The 23,600-nt window shown below is 46.0% G+C and overlaps 1 protein-coding gene across 1 annotated transcript in view; it reads right to left on the bottom strand.

The window, feature by feature from the left end:
- Window positions 1–3,729: 3,729 nt before the first annotated feature.
- Window positions 3,730–23,600, bottom strand: part of rasgrp4 (RAS guanyl releasing protein 4) — a 50,672-nt gene continuing 30,801 nt past the window's right edge. Inside the window, exons 9-18 of the mRNA XM_031795343.1 lie at window positions 22,715–22,831; window positions 21,370–21,645; window positions 20,635–20,715; window positions 19,581–19,685; window positions 14,235–14,344; window positions 13,801–13,951; window positions 13,481–13,517; window positions 12,928–13,077; window positions 9,578–9,789; window positions 3,730–6,947 (exon numbers count right to left, since the gene is read on the bottom strand). Coding sequence (XP_031651203.1) covers window positions 6,834–6,947; window positions 9,578–9,789; window positions 12,928–13,077; window positions 13,481–13,517; window positions 13,801–13,951; window positions 14,235–14,344; window positions 19,581–19,685; window positions 20,635–20,715; window positions 21,370–21,645; window positions 22,715–22,831 — 1,353 coding nt within the window. The 3' untranslated portion in view covers window positions 3,730–6,833. The remainder of the gene's footprint in view (window positions 6,948–9,577; window positions 9,790–12,927; window positions 13,078–13,480; window positions 13,518–13,800; window positions 13,952–14,234; window positions 14,345–19,580; window positions 19,686–20,634; window positions 20,716–21,369; window positions 21,646–22,714; window positions 22,832–23,600) is intronic.

Raw genomic sequence — 23,600 nt, forward strand, 5'->3', positions numbered from 1 at the left:
TTAGTCCACTAGTTAGTCCACTAGTTAGTCCACTGGTTAGTCCACTAACAGCAGAATGTTAGTCCACTAGTTAGTCCACTAGTTAGTCCACTAGTTAGTCCACTAGTTAGTCCACTAGTTAGTCCACTAACAGCAGAATGTTAGTCCACTAGTTAGTCCACTAGTTAGTCCACTAGTTAGTCCACTAGTTAGTCCACTGGTTAGTCCACTAACAGCAGAATGTTAGTCCACTAGTTAGTCCACTAGTTAGTCCACTAGTTAGTCCACTAGTTAGTCCACTAGTTAGTCCACTAGTTAGTCCACTAGTTAGTCCACTAGTTTGGCCACTCAGTTTGTTTTGTTTATTGCAACAACCCTTTTTTTTATTGTTGTAAAAAATGTTTAATGTTAAAATGTTTGACTTTGTGTTGAATCCTGTCAGAATGTGTTTTTATTTGGACAACAACAATAATATGATAATAATACAACAGATGAATGAACCCTATACGATGTCTGTTTCATTCCTGAAGTTTAAACGATTTAGTTTCACATTCACATGTTTATATACGGTGTCTCTGTCTGGTAAGTGGTAACATAACACATTCAAATTATTCATTCATAAACTATGAAGTAGTTTTATATATTATTTGTAAATCAGTATTTCAACATAATTAATAAACGGATCACGAATCACTCGTATAATGTTTCATAAAACAACCAAGATTCTTTAATAGTAATCATAATAAAACATAGACAGTCTTGGGTATCCAGCCGTTGTAATCTCACCTCGGCTGGTACTGTGCCTCCCAAATGCTTCCCTATTCCATAGGATATGTCTAGAATATTCCTACTCCATAACAGGTCCTTTGTAGCTTAGTCGGTAGAGACATGTAATACCAGGGTAATGAGTTTCATTCCCGGGTCCACCCATATGTAAAATGTATGCACACATGACTGAGTCGCTTTGGGTATAAATAAATAAAAATGTCCGTTAAATGGCATATATTGTTATTATTATTTTGACCAGAGCCCCCTACTTTGTATGGCTAGTAGATAGTCTTGAAAACCTGAGCCTAGGTAACACCGTGACCAGGGTTTGGTTTCAATGGTGGACTCTTTAGTCATAGAAGACCTATGTCACTACCTACGTAGCATAGAGGAACTATGTCACTACCTACGTAGCATAGAGGAACTATGTCACTACCTATGTAGCATAGTGGAACTTTTTCCAACAATTGTTTACAGACATATTATTTCACATATAATTCACTGTATCACAATTCCAGTGGGTCAGAAGTTTACATACACTAAGTTGACTGTGCCTTTAAACAACTTGGAATTTTCCAGAAGATGATGTCATGGCTTTAGGAGCTCCTGATAGGCTAATTGACATCATTTGAGTCAATTGGAGGTGTACCTGTGGATGTATTTCAAGACCTACCTTCAAACTCAGTGCCTCTTTGCTTGACATCATGGGAAAATCAAAAGAAATCAGCCAAGATCTCAGAATATAAATTGTCGACCTCCACAAGTCTGGTCCAACGCCTGAAGGTACCATGCTCATCTGTACAAACAATATTACGCAAGTATACACACCATGGGACCACACAGCCGTCGTACCGCTCAGGAAGGAGACGGGTTCTGTCTCCTAGAGATGAAAGTACTTTGGTGCGAAAAGTGCAAATCAATCCCAGAACAACAGCAGAGGACCTTGTGAAGATGCTGGAGGAAACAGGTACAAAAGTATCTATATCCACAGTAAAACGAGTCCTATATCGACATAACCTGAAAGGGCGATCAGCAAGGAAGAAGCCACTGCTCTAAAATCTCCATAAAAAAGCCAGACTACGGTTTGCAACTGCACATGGGGACAAAGATCATACTTTTTGGAGAAATGTCCTCTGGTTTGATGAACCAAAAATAGAACTGTTTGGCCATAATGACCATCGTTATGTTTGGGAGGGAAATGGGGAGGATTGCAAGCTGAAGAACATCATCCCAACCGTGAAGCATGGGGGTGGCAGCATCATGTTGTGGGGGTGCTTTGCTACAGGAGGGACTGGTGCACTTCACAAAATAGATGGCTTCATGAGGTAGGAAAGTTATGTGGATATAATGAAGCAACATCTCAAGACATCAGTCAGGAAGTTAAAGCTTGGTTGCAAATGGGTCTTCCAAATGGACAATGACCCCAAGCATACTTCCAAAGTTGTGTCAAAATGGCTTAAGGACAACAAAGTCAAGGTATTGGAGTGACCATCACAAAGCCCTGACCTCAATCCTATAGATAATTTGTGGGCAGAACTTAAAAAGCGTGTGCAAGCAAGGAGGCCTACAAACCTGAATCAGTTACACCAGCTCTGTCAGGAGGAATGGGACAAAATTCACCCAACTTATTGTGGGAAGCTTGTGGAAGGCTACCCAAAACATTTGACCCAAGTTAAACAATTTAAAGGCAATGCTACCAAATACTAATTGAGTGTATGTAAACTTCTGACCCACTGGGAATGTGATGAAAAAAATAAAAGCTGAAATAAATAATTCTCTCTACAATTATTCTGACATTTCACATTCTTAAAATAAAGTGGTGATCCTAACTGACCTAAAACAGGGAATTTAAATGTATTTGGCTAAGGTGTATGTAAACTTCCGACATCAACTGTAGTGTAGCATAAAGGAACTATGTCACTACCTACGTAGCATAGAGGAACTATGTCACTACCTACGTAGCATAGTGGAACTATGTCACTACCTACGTAGCATAGTGGAACTATGTCACTACCTACGTAGCATAGTGGAACTATGTCACTACCTACGTAGCATAGTGGAACTATGTCACTACCTACGTAGCATAGTGGAACTATGTCACTACCTACGTAGCATAGTGGAACTATGTCACTACCTACGTAGCATAGAGGAACTACGTAACAGAGGAACTATGTCACTACCTACGTAGCATAGTGGAACTATGTCACTACCTACGTAGCATAGTGGAACTATGTCACTACCTACGTAGCATAGTGGAACTATGTCACTACCTACGTAGCATAGAGGAACTACGTAACAGAGGAACTATGTCACTACCTACGTAGCATAGTGGAACTAAGTCACTACCTACGTAGCATAGTGGAACTATGTCACTACCTACGTAGCATAGTGGAACTATGTCACTACCTACGTAGCATAGTGGAACTATGTCACTACCTACGTAGCATAGTGGAACTAAGTCACTACCTATGTAGCATAGTGGAACTATGTCACTACCTATGTAGCATAGTGGAACTAAGTCACTACCTACGTAGCATAGTGGAACTAAGTCACTACCTACGTAGCATAGTGGAACTAAGTCACTACCTACGTAGCATAGTGGAACTAAGTCACTACCTACGTAGCATAGTGGAACTAAGTCACTACCTATGTAGCATAGTGGAACTAAGTCACTACCTACGTAGCATAGTGGAACTAAGTCACTACCTACGTAGCATAGTGGAACTAAGTCACTACCTATGTAGCATAGTGGAACTAAGTCACTACCTACGTAGCATAGTGGAACTAAGTCACTACCTACGTAGCATAGTGGAACTATGTCACTACCTATGTAGCATAGTGGAACTATGTCACTACCTACGTAGCATAGTGGAACTATGTCACTACCTACGTAGCATAGTGGAACTAAGTCACTACCTACGTAGCATAGTGGAACTAAGTCGCTACTCTTGAGTAAAATATAAATTAGAACTAGCAAAGATAAAGGTTTTGTAGGTTATTTTTAATTTCATTTCATTGCATTTCACAAGTGGCAAGTTTGCATCAACTACCTTCACAACTACCTTCACAACTACCTTTGATGTAGTTCCTCAATGCCAAAATAATCCATAATTGAAACCAGACTCAAGTCACTGTGTTGCCTAGGGTCAGGTTTTCAAGACTTACCTACCAGCCAAACACAGTAGGACTCTGGTCAAAAGCCCCCCCCCCCCCCATTGACGTAGACAGTGACGTAAGTCTATCATTGAAAACAGACCCTAGTCACTGTGTTGCCTAGGGTCAAGTCTTCCAGACCAGGTAATAGTCCGCTATAGGGCATAGGAGTGCCATTTGGGACCCAGTATAGACTCAGTACAGTAGGCCTTGACAATAACATATAATTTACCTGTAGTTCCAACCTCAAATTTCCTTTAAAAAAATAAAATTAAAATAAAAAACACACTGACACCCTAAACTGAGATTAGCAGAGGTGCCAGAATATGAACATAATTACAACAGTACAACAACGATCATCACATCACAGGGTTTGAAATGTTACTGTAGTTTTCACTGATGCAGCCCAGCAGAAGCTTTGATAAGGTGTATTTGGTGAAGGTGGGACAGAGAGGTGTTGCATTGTACTACTGACATTACTATAATCATGTCCCTTCATGCTTACCGGGTATAAGATTTTAAGGCAGTCTTGGGAGGTCCATCTCCACGGGCCTGTCCACTATGGCACCCTATTGCCTATATAGTGCACTACCTTGGTGCGGCAGGTAGCCTAGTGGTTAGAGTGTGGGACCAGTAACCGAAAGGTTAAAAAAATTGACGTTCTTCCCTTGAACAAGGCAGTTAACCCCACTGTTCCTAGGCCGTCGAGTTAAAAAAATTATTTGAATACCTTTTTGACCAGGGATCTAGTAGCGATCAAATTAATGCCTTATATAGGGAATAGGGTGCCATTGGGGATTCACCCCTGGTGTTGAAGAAAAGAGCTTAGCACCACAGAACGTTCAAGAATGTTCAGAAATTGAAAAAATACATTATACATCACATTTAGAATAAACTGTATATATTTAGAAAAACCAAAATAGATTGTAGAAGTCACAGGAAAACATTTTTTTGTTTTTTTTTAATTTTTACATTAATTCTACTTGAAAATGATCAGGAAAACTGGTTGCATCAATGGGTGTTTATCAAAATCCATTATACCGTGGCATATTGTAGCACGGGAGGGTCGGAGGTTGAGTCCCAAATCAAAGTATACGAAACAGTGCATTGAGGGTACTTTTCGAATGCGTGTTCCATTCGTACATATTTTGAAGCATCGATGTTTCGATGCTTCAACAGAAAGTATGCAAAGAAATATGATTACAAAAACACAACAAACACAATTACACAAATTTGATTAAAATCAATGGCGGCCATTACTTGAGCTGAAGCGAAAATACAATGCGACTTGGGAATTTAAATGTTAGCTAATCATATACGTTGCCTGACTACAATATTTTATCTTGCTACGTTAATAAATACAGCCCGTTTTGGCATGGTTAGCTTCCTACAGGACCCACTGTAGTGTGCGTAGGTCGTAAGCCCATTGTAAAGTCAATAGAGCTAACTGGCTAACTACTACTGTTAGCTAGCCAGAGAGCCACAAATAATTGTTAGCTTGCTGCCCACGAAGAATTTATATCTACCTTGGATAACATTGGTTTATGTCGTTTTTTTTGCCTGTTATTCTATCTGGTTAGCTACATTATTACGGTAAACATATAGCAATCAATTAAACGTATTTATAAAGCCATTCTTACATCAGCTGATGTCACAAAGTTCTGTACAGAAACCCAGCCTAAAACCCCAAATAGCAAGCATATAGCTAGCTCATAGATATGAAGTAAAACATTTGCTTCGTGTATATATTGTTTTTCGTCTCTATTGCCATTGTCCTGGCTAGAAGAAGGAATGGGTTAAGTCCATAGTAAATCAATAGGGCTAACTGGCTAGCCACGGGAAAAAAATGTTTAGCTAGCTACCCACAAAGAATTGACATCGACTGTACCTTGCATGACATTAGTTTCTGTTCATTTTTTCCCCCTGTTTAACTAGCTAGCTGGCTAGCTAGATTACAACTATTCACATATATCTAGCTGATAATTATGAAGTAAAAGTTAGCTTTGTGTATATCTTCGTCTGTTGTCGTCATTGTCCTGGCTGGAAGAAGGGTCAGTGAAAGGGGAGGTGCAGTGTGAGGTAATACAGCAGGGGGAAGTGCTTCTCAAATGGAAAGTTTTATGTGTTCTTCACACTCTCAACCTCAAGAGAAAGCACTCGGGAGAACGTCCTGAGGAGAATTCACTCGGGAGAACGTCCTGAAGAGAAAGCACTCGGGAGAACGTCCTGAGGAGAATTCACTCGGGAGAACGTCCTGAAGAGAATTCACTCGGGAGAACGTCCTGAAGAGAAAGCACTCGGGAGAACGTCCTGAGGAGAATTCACTCGGGAGAACGTCCTGAAGAGAAAGCACTCGGGAGAACGTCCTGAGGAGAATTCACTCGGGAGAACGTCCTGAAGAGAATTCACCCGGGAGAACGTCCTGAAGAGAATTCACTCGGGAGAACGTCCTGAAGAGAATTCACTCGGGAGAACGTCCTGAAGAGAATTCACCCGGGAGAACGTCCTGAGGAGAATTCACTCGGGAGAACGTCCTGAAGAGAAAGCACTCGGGAGAACGTCCTGATGAGAATTCACTCGGGAGAACGTCCTGAAGAGAATTCACCCGGGAGAACGCCCTGAAGAGAATTCACTCGGGAGAACGTCCTGAAGAGAATTCCCTTGGAGCATGAGTGTGGAGCACGGTAGGATGCATATTGAGAAACAAACCCATTGGCTCAAACACAGCCCACACAAACCCAGTTTATTTGATGTCTGGGTGTGTATGAGTTTGTGTGTGTCTGTCCGTTTGTGTGTCTGTCCGTATGTGCGCTCGCGTCTGTGTGTGTCCGTCCGTTCGTGTGTGTGTCTGTGTCTGTCCGTCCGTTCGTCTGTGTGTGTCCGTTCGTGTATGTGTGTGTGTCTGTCTGTCCGTGGGTATCCAGTGTCCCAGCTCAGTCGGGTTCTCTGCTCTTATCTCTGATCAAGTTGAGTTCCTCCATCTTCTCCTGCAGGAAGGAGGCAGGCATGGAGGAGCCAAGGAATCTCTGGGGCTTCACAACAGAGCCCTGGGGAGGGAGGGAGAGTGGAGAGTCACAACACAGCCCTGGGGGGGAGGAGACAACACAGCCCTGGGGGGGGGGAGACAACACAGCCCTGGGGGGAGGGAGGGAGGGTGGAGAGTCACAACACAGCCCTGGGGGGGGAGAAGACAACACAGCCCTGGGGGGGGGGGGAGTGGAGAGTCACAACACAGCCCTGGGGGGAGGGAGGGAGGGTGGAGAGTCACAACACAGCCCTGGGGGGGGGGGGGGGGGGGGGGGGGGGGGGGGGTGGAGAGTCACAACACAGCCCTGGGGGGAGGGAGGGTAGAGAGTCATAACACAGCCCTGGGGGGAGGGTGGAGAGTCACAACACAGCCCTGGGGGGAGGGAGGGTAGAGAGTCATAACACAGCCCTGGGGGGAGGAGACAACACAGCCCTGGGGGGGGGGGGGGGGAGGAGAGTGGAGAGTCACAACACAGCCCTGGGGGGGAGGGAGGGGAGGGTGGAGAGTCACAACACAGACCTGGGGGGGAGGGAGGGTAGAGAGTCACAACACAGCCCTGGGGGGGAGGGAGGGGAGTCACAACACAGCCCTGGGGGGGAGTCACAACACAGCCCTGGGGGGAGGGAGGGTGGGGATGTCACAACACAGCCCTGGGGGGGAGGGAGGGTGGGGATGTCACAACACAGCCCTGGGGGGAGGGAGGGGAGTCACAACACAGCCCTGGGGGGAGGGAGGGGAGGGTGGAGAGTCACAACACAGACCTGGGGGGGGGTGGAGAGTCACAACACAGCCCTGGGGGGAGGGAGGGTAGAGAGTCATAACACAGCCCTGGGGGGAGGAGACAACACAGCCCTGGGGGGGGGGGGAGGAGAGTGGAGAGTCACAACACAGCCCTGGGGGGGAGGGAGGGGAGGGTGGAGAGTCACAACACAGACCTGGGGGGGAGGGAGGGTAGAGAGTCACAACACAGCCCTGGGGGGAGGAGACAACACAGCCCTGGGGGGGGGGGGGAGTGGAGAGTCACAACACAGCCCTGGGGGGGGGGGGAGGAGAGTGGAGAGTCACAACACAGCCCTGGGGGGGAGGGAGGTGAGTCACAACACAGCCCTGGGGGGGAGTCACAACACAGCCCTGGGGGGAGGGAGGGTGGGGAGTCACAACACAGCCCTGGGGGGGGGGGGGGGGGGGGGGGGTGGAGAGTCACAACACAGCCCTGGGGGGGAGGGAGGGTAGGGATGTCACCACACAGTCCTGGGGGGAGGGAGGGTGGGGATGTCACAACACAGCCCTGGGGGGGGAGGGAGGGTGGGGATGTCACAACACAGCCCTGGGGGGAGGGAGGGGAGGGTGGGGAGTCACAACACAGCCCTGGGGGGAGGGAGGGGAGGGTGGAGAGTCACAACACAGACCTGGGGGGAGGGAGGGGAGGGTGGAGGGTCACAACACAGACCTGGGGGGAGGGAGGGGAGTCACAACACAGCCCTGGGGGGGGAGTCACAACACAGCCCTGGGGGGAGGGAGGGTGGGGATGTCACAACACAGCCCTGGGGGGAGGGAGGGAGGGTGGGGATGTCACAACACAGACCTGGGGGGGAGGGAGGGGAGTCACAACACAGCCCTGGGGGGAGGGAGGGGAGTCACAACACAGATCTGGGGGGGGAGGGAGGGGCGTCACAACACAGCCCTGGGGGGGGGAGACAACACAGCCCTGGGGGGGAGGGAGGGTGGAGAGTCACAACACAGCCCTGGGGGGGGAGGGAGGGTGGAGAGTAACAACACAGCCCTGGGGGGGGGAGACAACACAGCCCTGGGGGGGAGGGAGGGTGGAGAGTCACAACACAGCCCTGGGGGGGGAGGGAGGGTGGAGAGTAACAACACAGCCCTGGGGGGAGGGAGGGTGGAGAGTCACAACACAGGCGGGGGGGGAGACAACACAGCCCTGGGGGGGGAGGGAGGGTGGAGAGTCACAACACAGACCTGGGGGGAGGGAGGGGAGGGTGGAGGGTCACAACACAGACCTGGGGGGAGGGAGGGGAGTCACAACACAGCCCTGGGGGGGGGAGTCACAACACAGCCCTGGGGGGAGGGAGGGTGGGGATGTCACAACACAGCCCTGGGGGGAGGGAGGGAGGGTGGGGATGTCACAACACAGACCTGGGGGGGAGGGAGGGGAGTCACAACACAGCCCTGGGGGGAGGGAGGGGAGTCACAACACAGATCTGGGGGGGGAGGGAGGGGCGTCACAACACAGCCCTGGGGGGGGAGACAACACAGCCCTGGGGGGGAGGGAGGGTGGAGAGTCACAACACAACCCTGGGGGGGGAGGGAGGGTGGAGAGTAACAACACAGCCCTGGGGGGAGGGAGGGTGGAGAGTCACAACACAGGCGGGGGGGGAGACAACACAGCCCTGGGGGGGGAGGGAGGGTGGAGAGTCACAACACAGCCTGGGGGGGGGACAACAACACAGCCCTTGGGGGGGAGGGAGGGTGGAGAGTCACAACACAGCCCTGGGGGGGAGGGAGGGTGGAGAGTCACAACACAGCGCGGGGGGGGGGGGGGGGACAGGCTGTTTCAGACGGACAGGGTCAGGCAGACAGGGTCATGTGAAATAGTTCTGTGTCTGATTTGGTGTTGACTACAGGTCTTACCCTGTCTCTCTCTATAGGGAGAACTTGCTGGTTTCCCTTCTTGTCCACACTCACAGGCATCCACAACCCCGGGTCTGTCTGGGTGGACCGGTCTGAGAGCGCAGAGTCACCCCTGTTACCCAGAGGGGACCGGTCCAAGTCCCTCCTATTACGGTTGTTACCCCAATTACTGTTACCCCCGGGGAAAACAAAGGTGTTGTCTTCCGACGAACCTGTTTGGATAAACACAACAGTACCTCATTATTATTATTATAGGGAATATAACAATCAACCAGTCAGTCACTGTAGCAGTAGGTTAATGTGATAGTCACTGTAGCAGTAGGTTAATGTGATAGTCACTGTAGCAGTAGGTTAATGTGATAGTCACTGTAGCAGTAGGTTAATGTGATAGTGACAGTCACTGTAGCAGTAGGTTCATGTGATAGTCACTGTAGCAGTAGGTTGATGTGATAGTGACAGTCACTGTAGCAGTAGGTTGATGTGATAGTGACAGTCACTGTAGCAGTAGGTTAATGTGATAGTGACAGTCACTGTAGCAGTATATTGATGTGACAGTCACTGTAGCAGTAGGTTAATGTGATAGTGACAGTCACTGTAGCAGTATATTGATGTGACAGTAGCAGTGGGTTATTGTGATAGTGACAGTCACTGTAGCAGTATATTGATGTGACAGTGACAGTCACTGTAGCAGTATATTGATGTGACAGTCACTGTAGCAGTAGGTTAATGTGATAGTGACAGTCACTGTAGCAGTAGGTTGATGTGATCGTGACAGTCACTGTAGGTTGATGTGACAGTCACTGTAGCACTAGGTTGATGTGATAGTGATAGTCACTGTAGCAGTAGGTTAATGTGATAGTGACAGTCACTGTAGCAGTAGGTTAATGTGATAGTGACAGTCACTGTAGCAGTAGGTTAATGTGATAGTGACAGTCACTGTAGCAGTAGGTTGATGTGATAGTGACAGTCACTGTAGCAGTAGGTTGATGTGATAGTGACAGTCACTGTAGCAGTAGGTTGATGTGATAGTGACAGTCACTAGCAGTAGGTTGATGTGTTAGTGACAGTCACTGTAGCAGTAGGTTGATGTGATGGTGACAGTCACTGTAGCAGTAGGTTGATGTGATGGTGCCAGTCACTGTAGCAGTAGGTTGATGTGATAGTGACAGTCACTGTTGGTTGATGTGATCGTGACAGTCACTGTAGGTTGATGTGATAGTGACAGTCACTGTAGGTTGATGTGATAGAGTGACAGTCACTGTAGGTTGATGTGATAGTGACAGTCACCGTAGGTTGATGTGATATAGTGACAGTCACTGTAGGTTGATGTGATATAGTGACAGTCACTGTAGGTTGATGTGATAGAGTGACAGTCACTGTAGGTTGATGTGATTATAGTGACAGTCACTGTAGGTTGATGTGATAGAGTGACAGTCACTGTAGGTTGATGTGATAGAGTGACAGTCACTGTAGGTTGATGTGATAGAGTGACAGTCACTGTAGGTTGATGTGATAGTGACAGTCACTGTAGGTTGATGTGATAGAGTGTCAGTCACTGTAAGTTGATGTGATAGAGTGTCAGTCACTGTAGGTTGATGTGACAGTCACTGTAGGTTAATGTGATAGAGTGACAGTCACTGTAGGTTGATGTGATCGAGTGACAGTCGCTGTAGGTTGATGTGATAGAGTGACAGTCACTGTAGGTTGATGTGATAGTGACAATCACTGTAGGTTGATGTGACAGTCACTGTAGATTGATGTGACAGTAACTGTAGGTTGATGTGACAGTCACTGTAGGTTGATGTGATAGAGTGGCAGTCACTGTAGGTTGATGTGATAGAGTAACAGTCACTGTAGGTTGATGTGATATAGTGACAGTCACTGTGGGTTGATGCGATAGAGTGTCAGTCACTGTAGGTTGATGTGATAGAGTGACAGTCACTGTAGGTTGATGTGATAGTGACAGTCACCGTAGGTTGATGTGATATAGTGACAGTCACTGTAGGTTGATGTGATATAGTGACAGTCACTGTAGGTTGATGTGATAGAGTGACAGTCACTGTAGGTTGATGTGATTATAGTGACAGTCACTGTAGGTTGATGTGATAGAGTGACAGTCACTGTAGGTTGATGTGATAGAGTGACAGTCACTGTAGGTTGATGTGATAGAGTGACAGTCACTGTAGGTTGATGTGATAGTGACAGTCACTGTAGGTTGATGTGATAGAGTGTCAGTCACTGTAAGTTGATGTGATAGAGTGTCAGTCACTGTAGGTTGATGTGACAGTCACTGTAGGTTAATGTGATAGAGTGACAGTCACTGTAGGTTGATGTGATCGAGTGACAGTCGCTGTAGGTTGATGTGATAGAGTGACAGTCACTGTAGGTTGATGTGATAGTGACAATCACTGTAGGTTGATGTGACAGTCACTGTAGATTGATGTGACAGTAACTGTAGGTTGATGTGACAGTCACTGTAGGTTGATGTGATAGAGTGGCAGTCACTGTAGGTTGATGTGATAGAGTAACAGTCACTGTAGGTTGATGTGATATAGTGACAGTCACTGTGGGTTGATGCGATAGAGTGTCAGTCACTGTAGGTTGATGTGATAGAGTGACAGTCACTGTAGGTTGATGTGATAGAGTGACAGTCACTGTAGGTTGATGTGATAGAGTAACAGTCACTGTAGGTTGATGTGATATAGTGACAGTCACTGTAGGTTGATGCGATAGAGTGTCAGTCACTGTAGGTTGATGTGATAGAGTGACAGTCACTGTAGGTTGATGTGATAGTGACAGTCACTATAGGTTGATCTGATAGAGTGACAGTCACTGTAGGTTGATGTTATAGTGACACTCACTGTAGGTTGATGTGACAGTCACTGTAGGTTGATGTGATAGTCACTGTAGGTTGATGTGATAGAGTGACAGTCACTGTAGGTTGATGTGATAGAGCCAGTCACTAGCAGTAGGGTGATGTGATAGAGTGACAGTCACTAGCAGTAGGGTGATGTGATAGAGCCAGTCACTAGCAGTAGGGTGATGTGATAGAGCCAGTCACTAGCAGTAGGGTGATAGAGTGACAGTCACTAGCAGTAGGGTGATATGATAGAGCCAGTCACTAGCAGTAGGGTGATGTGATAGAGTGACAGTCACTAGCAGTAGGGTGATGTGATAGAGACAGTCACTAGCAGTAGGGTGATGTGATAGAGCCAGTCACTAGCAGTAGGGTGATGTGATAGAGCCAGTCACTAGCAGTAGGGTGATGTGATAGAGCCAGTCACTAGCAGTAGGGTGATATGATAGAGCCAGTCACTAGCAGTAGGGTGATGTGATACAGTGTGCCTTACTCCAGCTGTTCGCCTTGGTCAGGAGGTCTGGGACAGGAGTGAGGGCTGAGGCAGGGGTGGAGGGACATGACCCAGCATACACCCTGTCTCTCTTCACACACTGCATCCCACACAGGTCCTGGCAGTGTCTGTGACAGTTTACCCCACAGTCTGATGGGGAGGGAGGGAGGGAGGGAGGGAGGGAGAGAAAGAGAGTAAAAGGCATTTTGCCATGTCTAATGTGTCTTCATGTGATATTTAAGTAAATCAAACATCACTACAATATCTTTGTGCTAAAAAAAAAACTTCAGTTGACCTGGACATTTCATGTTATAAATATCTCTCTGAGGTTTGTAAAGACTAACATGACAAGAGGAACTGATGATACACTACCCAATTTAGAAATGGTACCTTCTACTATTACAACTTTCAAGAGTAAGTTTAAAGTCAGCCTGAGTTCCTTTAAAAAAGAAAAGGAACCCCGACCCATTGGTTTGGGAACCACTGTTCTAAGGTACAGTTACATCATATTGTGAGTGATGCTGTTGTGCGAAGCTTAGATGAGATATCTTACCTCGACAGTGGAATCCCTGCTTGATGACCCCCCACAGCTACAACAGAGAGGACACAGCAGAGAGGACACAACAGAGGAGGACACAACAGAGAGGACACAGCAGAGAGGACACAACAGAGGACACGACAGAGAGGACACAACAGAGGACACGACAGAGGACACGACAGAGGACACGACAGAGAGGACAACAGAGAGGACATGACAGAGAGGACACAACAAAGAGGACACAACAGAGAGGACACAACAGAGCATGGATTAGATGGTTTGTGAATCTCAGCCAAATCACATTTTAACAACATCCAGCTCAATGCAATACCCACAAAGCCTCCACAAGTGTCACAGAAGGTGGGTCGCTTGTACGTGGTCTCGTGGAAGTTGTGAACGTTCTTGAAGTTGTATCCTAGTTTGGCACATACGGACATCCCCCTCATGAAGTAGGAGTTGATCTGCTGATGACTGATTTCCCCCTCTCTGGAAGGGATGGGATGGGAGGAGAGAGGGAGGGATGGGAGGAGAGAGGGATGGGATGGGAGGAGAGAGGGATGGGATGAGAGGAGAGAGGGAGGGATGGGAGGAGAGAGAAGGAGGGAGGAATGGGAGGAGAGAAGGAGGGAGGGATGGGAGGAGAGAGAGAGTGACAGATTGTTAAATCTAGAGACAGAATGTTCTTAAGATGAGAGTTCACACATCCATCTGTGGCACAGGATCTCTCTCATTCTCACTCTCTCTCATTCTCTCTCTCACTCTCTCTCACCTGTCACTGTCATTGTTGCAGAAGGAGAAGGGGAAGTTAGCTGCTATCTTCTTAAAGTCCTCCAGAGAGATGTACCCATCCTGGTTCAGGTCGTAGTTCTTCATGATGGACTGCAGAGGTCAGCACAGACGTTATGTTCATTCTGTGGTACGTACGACCATAGAGATGTATAGAGATCTCTACTTGGAAATAACATGTTTTTTTTGCATGGACGTTGCCATAAGAGGGCTTCCACCATTTTAAAGTAGTAAACTAGGTGGGGATTTCTATGGGTTTTTGGGAGCGATCAGTCAACGATCAGAGCATTGTCTTCTTCAAATAGCGAAAATTTAGTTAAGATGGCCTCCATGCACTTACCACAAATGCCACGTTTGCTAAGTTCGTCGTATTGTATATTTCTCTTGCTATTTTTTTTGTATCAGCATTAGAACAGTTCAACTCAATAAACGTACTGGATCCAGACCCAGAACAGGGTCAATACGGATTACGGACCCAGAACAGGGTCAATACGGATTACGGACCCAGAACAGGGTCGACACGGACCCAGACCAGGGTCAACACAGACCCAGAACAGGGTCAACACGGACCCAGAACAGGGTCAACGCGGATTACGGACCCAGAACAGGGTCAACACGGACCATGGACCCAGAACAGGGTCAACACAGACCCAGAACAGGGTCAACACGGACCCAGAACAGGGTCAACGCGGATTACGGACCCAGAACAGGGTCAACACGGACCATGGACCCAGAACAGGGTCAACACGGACCATGGATCCCAATTAAACAACAAATAATAGATATACAGTGCATTCAGAAAGTATTCAGACCCCTTGACCTTTTCCACATTTTGTTACATTGCAGCCTTATTCAAAAATGGATTCAATTGTTTTTTCCCCTCATCAGTCTACACACAGTACCCCATAATGACAAAGCAAAAACAGTATATAACAAATAAAAAAACTGTAGCAAATTTATAAGAATAAAAACGGAAATATCACATTGACATAAGTATTCAGACCCTTTACTCAGTACTTTGTTGAAGTACCTTTGGCAGCGATTACAGCCTCGAGTCTTCTTGGGTATGACTCTACAAGCTTGGCACACCTGAATTTGGGGAGTTTCTCCCATTCTTCTCTGTGTAACAGTAAAGCTTCCGTCCTTCTCCTCGCCCCTACCTGGGCTCGAACCAGGGACCCTCAGCACACATCGACAACAGCCACCCTCGAAGCATCGTTACCCATCGCTCCACAAAAGCCACAGCCCTTGCAGAGCAAGGGGAACCACTATTTCAAGGTCTCAGAGCAAGTGACGTCACCGATTGAAACGCTATTAGCACGCACCACCGCTAACTAAGCTAGCCATTTCACATCAGTTACATCTGCAGATCCTCTCAAGCTCTGTCAGGTTGGATGGGGAGTGTCGCTGCACAGCTATTTTCAGGTCTCTCCAGAGATGTTTGATCGGGTTAAAATCTGGGCTCTGGCTGGGCCACCCAAGGACATTCAGAGACTTGTCCTGAAGCCACTCCTGCGTTGTCTTGGCTGTGTGCTTAGGGTCGTTGTCCTGATGGAAGGTGAACCTTCGCCCCAGTCTGAGGTCCTGAGCGCTCTGGAGCAGATTTCCATCAAGGATCTCTCTGTACTTTGCTCCGTTCATCTTTCCCTCGATCCTGACTAGTCTCCCAGTCCCCGCCACTGAAAAACATCCCCACAGTATGATGCTGCCACCACCATGCTTCACCGTAGGGATGGTGCCAGGTTTCCTCCAGATGTGACGCTTGGCATTCAGGCCAAAGAGTTCAATCTTGGTTTCATCAGACCAGAGAATCTTGTTTCTCAAGGTCTGAGAGTCCTTTAGGTGCCTTTTGGCAAACTTCAAGTGGGCTGTCATGTGCCTTTTACTGAGGAGTGTTCTTGGTCACCTCCCTGACCAAGGCCCTTCTCCTCCGATTGCTCAGTTTGGCCGGGCGGCCAGCTCTAGGGGGAGTCTTGGTGGTTCCAAACTACTTCCATTTCAGAATGATGGAGGCCACTGTGTTCTTGGAGACCTTCAATGTTTTAGAAATGTTTTGGTACCCTTCCCCAGATCTGTGGCTCAACACAATTCTGTCTCGGGGCTCTACGACCTCGTGGCTTGGTTTTTGCTCTGACCATGCACTGTCAACTGCGGGACCTTATATAGACAGGTGTGTGCCTTTCCAAATCATGTCCAATCAATTGAATCAATCAAGTTGTGGAAACATCTCAAGGATGATCAATGGAAACAGGATGCACCTGAGCTCAATTTTGAGTCTCATGGCAAAGGGTCTGAATACTTATGTAAATAAGGTATTTCATTTTTTTTATTTTTAATACATTTTCTAAAAAGTCTAAAAATCTGGTTTTGCTTTTTCATTATGGGGTATTGTGATGTCATTATGGGGTATTGTGATGTCATTATGGGGTATTGTGATGTCATTATGGGGTATTGTGATGTCATTATGGGGTATTGTGATGTCATTATGGGGTATTGTGATGTCATGGGGTATTGTGATGTCATTATGGGGTATTGTGATGTCATTATGGGGTATTGTGATGTCATTATGGGGTATTGTGATGTCATTATGGGGTATTGTGATGTCATTATGGGGTATTGTGTGTAGACTGATGAGGAATACTTTTTTATTTAATCCATTTTAGAATAATAATAACAAAATGTGGAAAAGGTCAAGGGGTCTGAATACTTCCTGAATGCGCTGTATATCTATTTTAAGAATTTGGTTGAGGTTTGACAACTAGTATCGTATAACAACAAATAAGTGTGTGGAATTGCAGGAAATTAGCTTTAAAACGGCTACATTTTTACCTTCACTCTGTGGTATAATGTGTAGAATTGTAGGAAGTACATTTTAAAACTGCAATTCTTTTTTTTCTCTGGAGTGTCAACAGTTTGGGGTCACATGTGTTGTGAGGTGGGGGTTTGTTTCTGACAATATCCATCCAGACCCTTTTCCACCTAGGAAATGTGTATGACCGGAACCTTCTCAAATAGTACTTGCTCAACCCCCTGGTATACATGATTCCAAATTTAGCTCCAAGATGCTGCTGATATATCGGTGCATTGAACCATGTTCAAACATAGTCCCGGTCGCTATTAGTTAGAACTGTGGGGGGAAAACAACATGTGGTTACCTAGGTTACCGTTGGCTCACAGCAACAAAAAACTTGACCCTTTTCAAACGCAATTTTTCTTGTTGTCTTCTTGTTTTAGTCAATTAAAAAATGACATTAAAGATAAGTACTGCACATGTCTAAAGATCACTTTTCAACATTGCCTGATCCAGAGTGTTCCAGAGTGCTCCAGAGTGTTCCAGAGTGCTCCAGAGTGTTCTAGAGTGCTCCAGAGTGTTCTCTCTACTTACACTGAACAAAAAATATAAACGCAACACGCAACAATTTCAAAGATTTTACTGAGTTACAGTTCATATGAGGAAATCAGTCAATTTAAATAAACTGATTAGGCCCAAATCCATGGATTTCACATGACTGGGAATACAGATATGTATCTGTTGGTCACAGAAAAAAAAGTAGGGGTGTGAATCAGAAAACCAGTCAGTATCTGATGTGACCTCCATTTGTCTCATGCAGTGTGACACATCTCCTTCACATAGAGTTGATCAGGCTGTTGATTGTGGCCTGTGGAATGTTGTCCCACTCCTCTTCAACGGCTGTGTGAAGTTGCTGGATATTGGTGTGAACTGGAACACGCTGTCATACACGTCGATCCAGAGCATCACAAACATGCTCAGTGGGTGACATGTCTGGTGAGTATGCAGGCCATGGAAGAACTGGGAAAGTTTCAGCATTCAGAATTTGCTTCTACACCTGCATTGCTTGCTGTTTGGGGTTTTAGGCTGGGTTTCAGTACAGCACTTTGAGATATCAGCTGATGTACGAAGGGCTATATAAATAAATTTGATTAGATTTTGTGCACAGATCCTTGTGACATGGTGCCGTGCATTATCATGCTGAAACATGAGGTGATGGCGGTAGATGAATGGCACGACAATGGGCCTGCCTGCCCTTACCATAACCCCACCGCCACCAAGGGGCAGTCTGTTCACAACATTGACATCAGCAAACGGCTTATGGTAGAGAAATGATCATTCAATTATCTGGTAACAGCTCTGGTGGACCTTCCTGCAGTCAGCATGCCAATTGCACGCTCCCTCAAGACTTGAGTCATCTGTGGCCTTGTGTTGTGTGACAAAACTGCACATTTTAGAGTGGCCCCAGCACAAGGTGCACCTGTGTAATGATCATGCTGTTTAATCAGCTTCTTGATATGCCACACCTGTCAGGCGGATGGATTATCTTGACGAAGGAGAAATGCTCAGTAACAGGGATGTAAACAAATTTGTGCACAACATTTGAGAGAAATACGCTTTTTGTGCAGTATGGAACATTTCTGGGATCTTTTATTTCAACTTATGAAACACGGGACCAAAACTTTACATGTTACGTTTAATATTTTTATTCAATGTAGAAAAAATGTCATATTGTAGTGCTTCCCTCAAGCCTCTTTTCATGACGACGCTAGCAGCCACGTAAGTGACTGAGTGCTAGCTAGCTAACGACAGGAGCATTAAGCTAGCCCGAGACCAACAACACAAACAAACTGACTATTCAGCTACAGGTAGTGAATGGAGTATTACTGTGATGTCTTTATTCACTTTTCATCATTGGTTCATAAAATGAAAATCACCGCCATCTAGTGGCCACAATTAAATGACACACACGATTTTGGTTTAAGACTCCAGCAAGTTGGGACGTCAATCACCAATAATAGCTTTACACCTCTTTTTTTTTCAAAACGTCAAATTTAGAAGAAAATGGGACTACTTTAAAATGGAGATGGTGCTGAACTGTGGGCTCACAGACACCATGATGGGACAGAATCAACGTTGGGATCTCTACACATCTCTAAAGTGCATGATGTTAACTTTGTGTTGTGGTAGAGCAAAGGGGGGTAGTTCTGCTTTAGACTGCACAGTAATGAGGAAATGAAAAAAGACTTCACACACAGACAGGCAACTCATCTCACAGTTCTATCCCAATTCAACTCTACTTGATTCCTTGCATCCTATCTCCTCGCCTCCTTCGCAACCATATCGAAAAGAAGAAGCTCCCAGGTCTCTCTCCTCTGACCTTCTTCTTCATTGTGTTTTGAGAAGTGGGGAGATAGGATGTGAGAAATCAGGAGAGATACATTTAGAAAGAGCCTGAGTGTCGCTGAGGACAGACAAACAGACAGACAGAGAGACCAGCAGACAGACAGAGAGACCAGCAGACAGACAGATACTCACATCCACCATCTGTTTGACGTGTTTAGAGATGGTGTCTGGGTCCAGCCTCGGAGTCACCCCTGACCCCCACTCTGCTACAACTGGGGATTTGACAGGTGCTACAGGCTAAGGGGGGAGGGGAAGGGAGAGGAGAGGAGAGAGAGAAAAGGAGGGAGGAGGCATGAAAGACTGCACACGTTAAAACACCTACCACATAACAAGCCTTTGTCAAGGGCTCAGTCTTTTTGTGGTTAACTTTGATGTAGCCTAGCCTCCACCCACAGGATGATGCAGTGAGCTCAGCGTGTAAAGTCAGAGGTCAGGAAGAAGGGAGGCAGGATGATGGTAACAGATAACATTGATAAACTGCATGTCAGCAGTAAGAGAGCGAGGCAGAAAGAGAGCACAGTGAGTGACACTAGTCTCTCTAAGCACTTTCACCCTAAAGGTCTACACACGTTGTATTCGGCGCTTATGACGAGTATCATTTTTATTTGATTCGACAGCCCCTGTGTCTAATGACCTAGGAAGAAGTTGATGAGGCTGGCACACGACTAGAGATTTCACCCTTTTCCCCGAAGAGTACAATCATTGACTGTGTTCGAGAGCGTCAATCCCATGATGCATTGTGGGTAAATAGTGACTGACTGATCTACAAAATAATAATTGAGTAGTTATTTATGATACAAGGTGATTTGTTGATCAGTCAGTTGGCAGTCACGTGTGTTGTCGGCTGCAATGTGGAACAAGCCCATTCACTTCCTCGCAACTAGATCGGACATACAGTGGGGCAAAAAAGTATTTAGTCAGCCACCAATTGTGCAAGTTCTCCCACTTAAAAAGATGAGAGGCCTGTAATTTTCATCATAGGTACTCTTCAACTATGACAGACAAAATTAGAAAGAAAATCACATTGTAGGATTTTTTATGAATTTATTTGCAAATTATGGTGAAAAATAATTTGAAAATTACAGGCCTCTCATCTTTTTAAGTGGGAGAACTTGCACAATTGGTGGCTGACTAAATACTTTTTTGCCCCACTGATATATAATGTTTTTAGGTGTCCAGTACTGACCTGTGTCTTAGGGTTCTTGGGTTCCTTGGTGTAGGACAGCTCATAGATCTCATCTTCTGTGTAGTACAGATCCAGAGACAGCTGGGGAGGAGGGGGGGGGGGGGTGACTATACATTTAAGAGGTCTACTGTGTCTCTCAATACATCTACTTTAGTAATAGCTTTTCACAGTATCCATACCACTAAATGGAGCCCTATAACCAAATCAAATGTATTTATTATATATATATATATATATATAAATGTATTTATAAAGCCCTTCGTACATCAGCTGATATCTCAAAGTGCTGTACAGAAACCGATAAAAACTAAATCAATTCCATTTGAGAAAAAGGTATTCTAGCCTTGTTATAAATGAAGATTTTAACAAATTAAACAAATATCCCAATGTCCCAGGGCAGTGATTGGGGACACTGCCCTGTGTAGGGTGCCGTCTTTCGGATGGGACGTCAAATGGGTGTCCTGACTCTCTGAGGTCATAAAAAATCCCATGGCACTTATCGTAAGAGTAGGGGTGTTAACCCCAGTGTCCTTAGCTAAATTCCCCAATCTGGCCCTCAAACCATCACGGTCACCTAATCATCCCCAGTTTACAATTGTCTCATTCATCCCCCCTCCTCTCCTCTGTAACTATTCCCCAGGTCGTTGCTGTAAATGAGAACGTTGTTCTCAGTCAACTGACCTGGTAAAATAACGGATAAATAAAGATACAATAAAGATACAATATAAATCTCACGGTAAGTAGATGCAGCAGATCCTTGTTGGCTTCAAACGGAGGAGAGCAGGAGTGTACCGACAGCAGGTCAGAGATGTTAGAGTAGAGATGCTGCAGTTTGCCCAGATTAATCTTCTGCTCCTCCAGGTAGTCTGGCAGGGCCTCGTTCAGGGAGATCAGGTCCTTCAAGTGGACGCCCAGGATAGGCACTTTAAACCCTGAACACTCACTGTACACCCGTCGGTAGTTACTATAGTTACTGGAGGAGGACAGCAGCTCTGTCATCTCGCTCAGGGCCTGGAGAGGAAGAGGAGAAGGTAAAAAATGGGATTACTTCCTACATGGACGTCGCCGGTTTCCTCTGAACACCCATGGTGCTTTAGGGGGAAGGTTTCAGTGGAGGCTCCTCAGAGGAGGATGGGGAGGACCATCCTCAGTGAATTTGATAAAATATTAAAAATAGTGTAACACGAAAAAAAGTTTGTCCTTTTTAGATAAAAAAATTATACTAAATATATTCACGTCATCCAAATATTTTATTACAACACACTGTTTTCCAATGTCTACAGTAGCCTCAATAAATAAAGGAGGACAGCTAGTTTCCGTCCTCCTCTGGGGTACATTGACTTCAATACAAAACCTAGGAGGCTCATGTAGTAGCTTTAACCTACCGATGACCTGGATGAATGGAATATGAATGACAATCATCCACGCACACAATCATCAATTATCCAATACGCTGTAATAGAAATAATAAGGCCATGCTCATAAAAATATATTAGTCCTCCCTCATCTTAAACGTCACCAACTGCCACTGGGAGGATTGAATTTAGAAAATGTTTAGAACACCAAGAAATGTATTACCACGTAATGGTAGCTAGAACATCTGTTGCTTGTGGATACATAGGACATATTAGCCTGTTATCAAGGTCCTATCACAGCTAAGGATCCCATCAGCTAGGTTAGGGTTAGGGCCTATCACAGCTAAGGATCCCATCAGCTAGGTTAGGGTTAGGGCCTATCCCAGCTAAGGATCCCATCAGCTAGGTTAGGGTTAGGGCCTATCCCAGCTAAGGATCCCATCAGCTAGGTTAGGGTTAGGGCCTATCACAGCTAAGGATCCCATCAGCTAGGTTAGGGTTAGGGCCTATCCCAGCTAAAGATCCCATCAGCTAGGTTAGGGTTAGGGCCTATCACAGCTAAGGATCCCATCAGCTAGGTTAGGGTTAGGGCCTATCACAGCTAAAGATCCCATCAGCTAGGTTAGGGTTAGGGCCTATCACAGCTAAGGATCCCATCAGCCAGGTTAGGGTTAGGGCCTATCACAGCTAAGGATCCCATCATCTAGGTTAGGGTTAAGGCTGACCTTAGTGACGTCAGGGGGTAGCAGACTGGCGGTGTCCTTCAGACGAGAGATGGAGCTGTGACACAGACCACCCGTCACCGCCATCAGAGTGTTGAAGTTCTGCAGCGCATGCAGCCTCTACAGGGGGAGGGGGAAAATACATTTATTTGTCATCTCAGGAAGTGGTTCTGGATTCTAAAGAAAAGAGAACTTATGTCAGCAGACACCAGTGGAGGTTATTCAAAGGAGGAAGGGGAGGACCATCCTCAGTGAATAAAAAATATTCTACATTTTCAAGTTATCCTTTTTAGATAAAACTATACTAAATATATTCACGTCACCAAATAATTGATTAAAACCCACTGTTTTGTAATGAAGGTAGCCTCAACAGCACTCTGTAGCACCATGGTGTAGCCGGAGGACAGCTAGCTTCCATCCTCCTCTGGGGTACATTGACTTCAATACAAAACCTAGGAGGCTCATGGTTCTCACCCCCTTCCATAGACTTACACAGTAATTATGGAAACGTCTTGAGGATGTCCTCCAACCTATCAGAGCTCTTGTAGCATGGACTGACATGTCTTCCACCCAATCAAAGGATCAGAGAATGAATCTAGTACTGAAAGCATAAGCTACAACTAGCTAGCACTGCAGTGCATACAATGTGGTAAATAGTTGACTCAAAGAGAGAGAAAGACAATAGTTGAACAGCTAGCTAGTTTAGCCTACTCAAACACCCAGCTCAAACAGGGAGGGATGCTATGTTAGCTAGCTAGCTATGGCTATCCAACAGAGAGGGATGCTATGTTAGCTAGCTAGCTATGGCTATCCAACAGAGAGGGATGCTATGTTAGCTAGCTGGCTATGGCTATCCAACACTGGAATTCTTCGAAGTCAAGGTAAGCTT

Source organism: Oncorhynchus kisutch, linkage group LG18 (genome assembly GCF_002021735.2).
Source record: "Oncorhynchus kisutch isolate 150728-3 linkage group LG18, Okis_V2, whole genome shotgun sequence".
In the NCBI taxonomy this organism is placed as follows: Eukaryota; Metazoa; Chordata; class Actinopteri; order Salmoniformes; family Salmonidae; genus Oncorhynchus; species Oncorhynchus kisutch.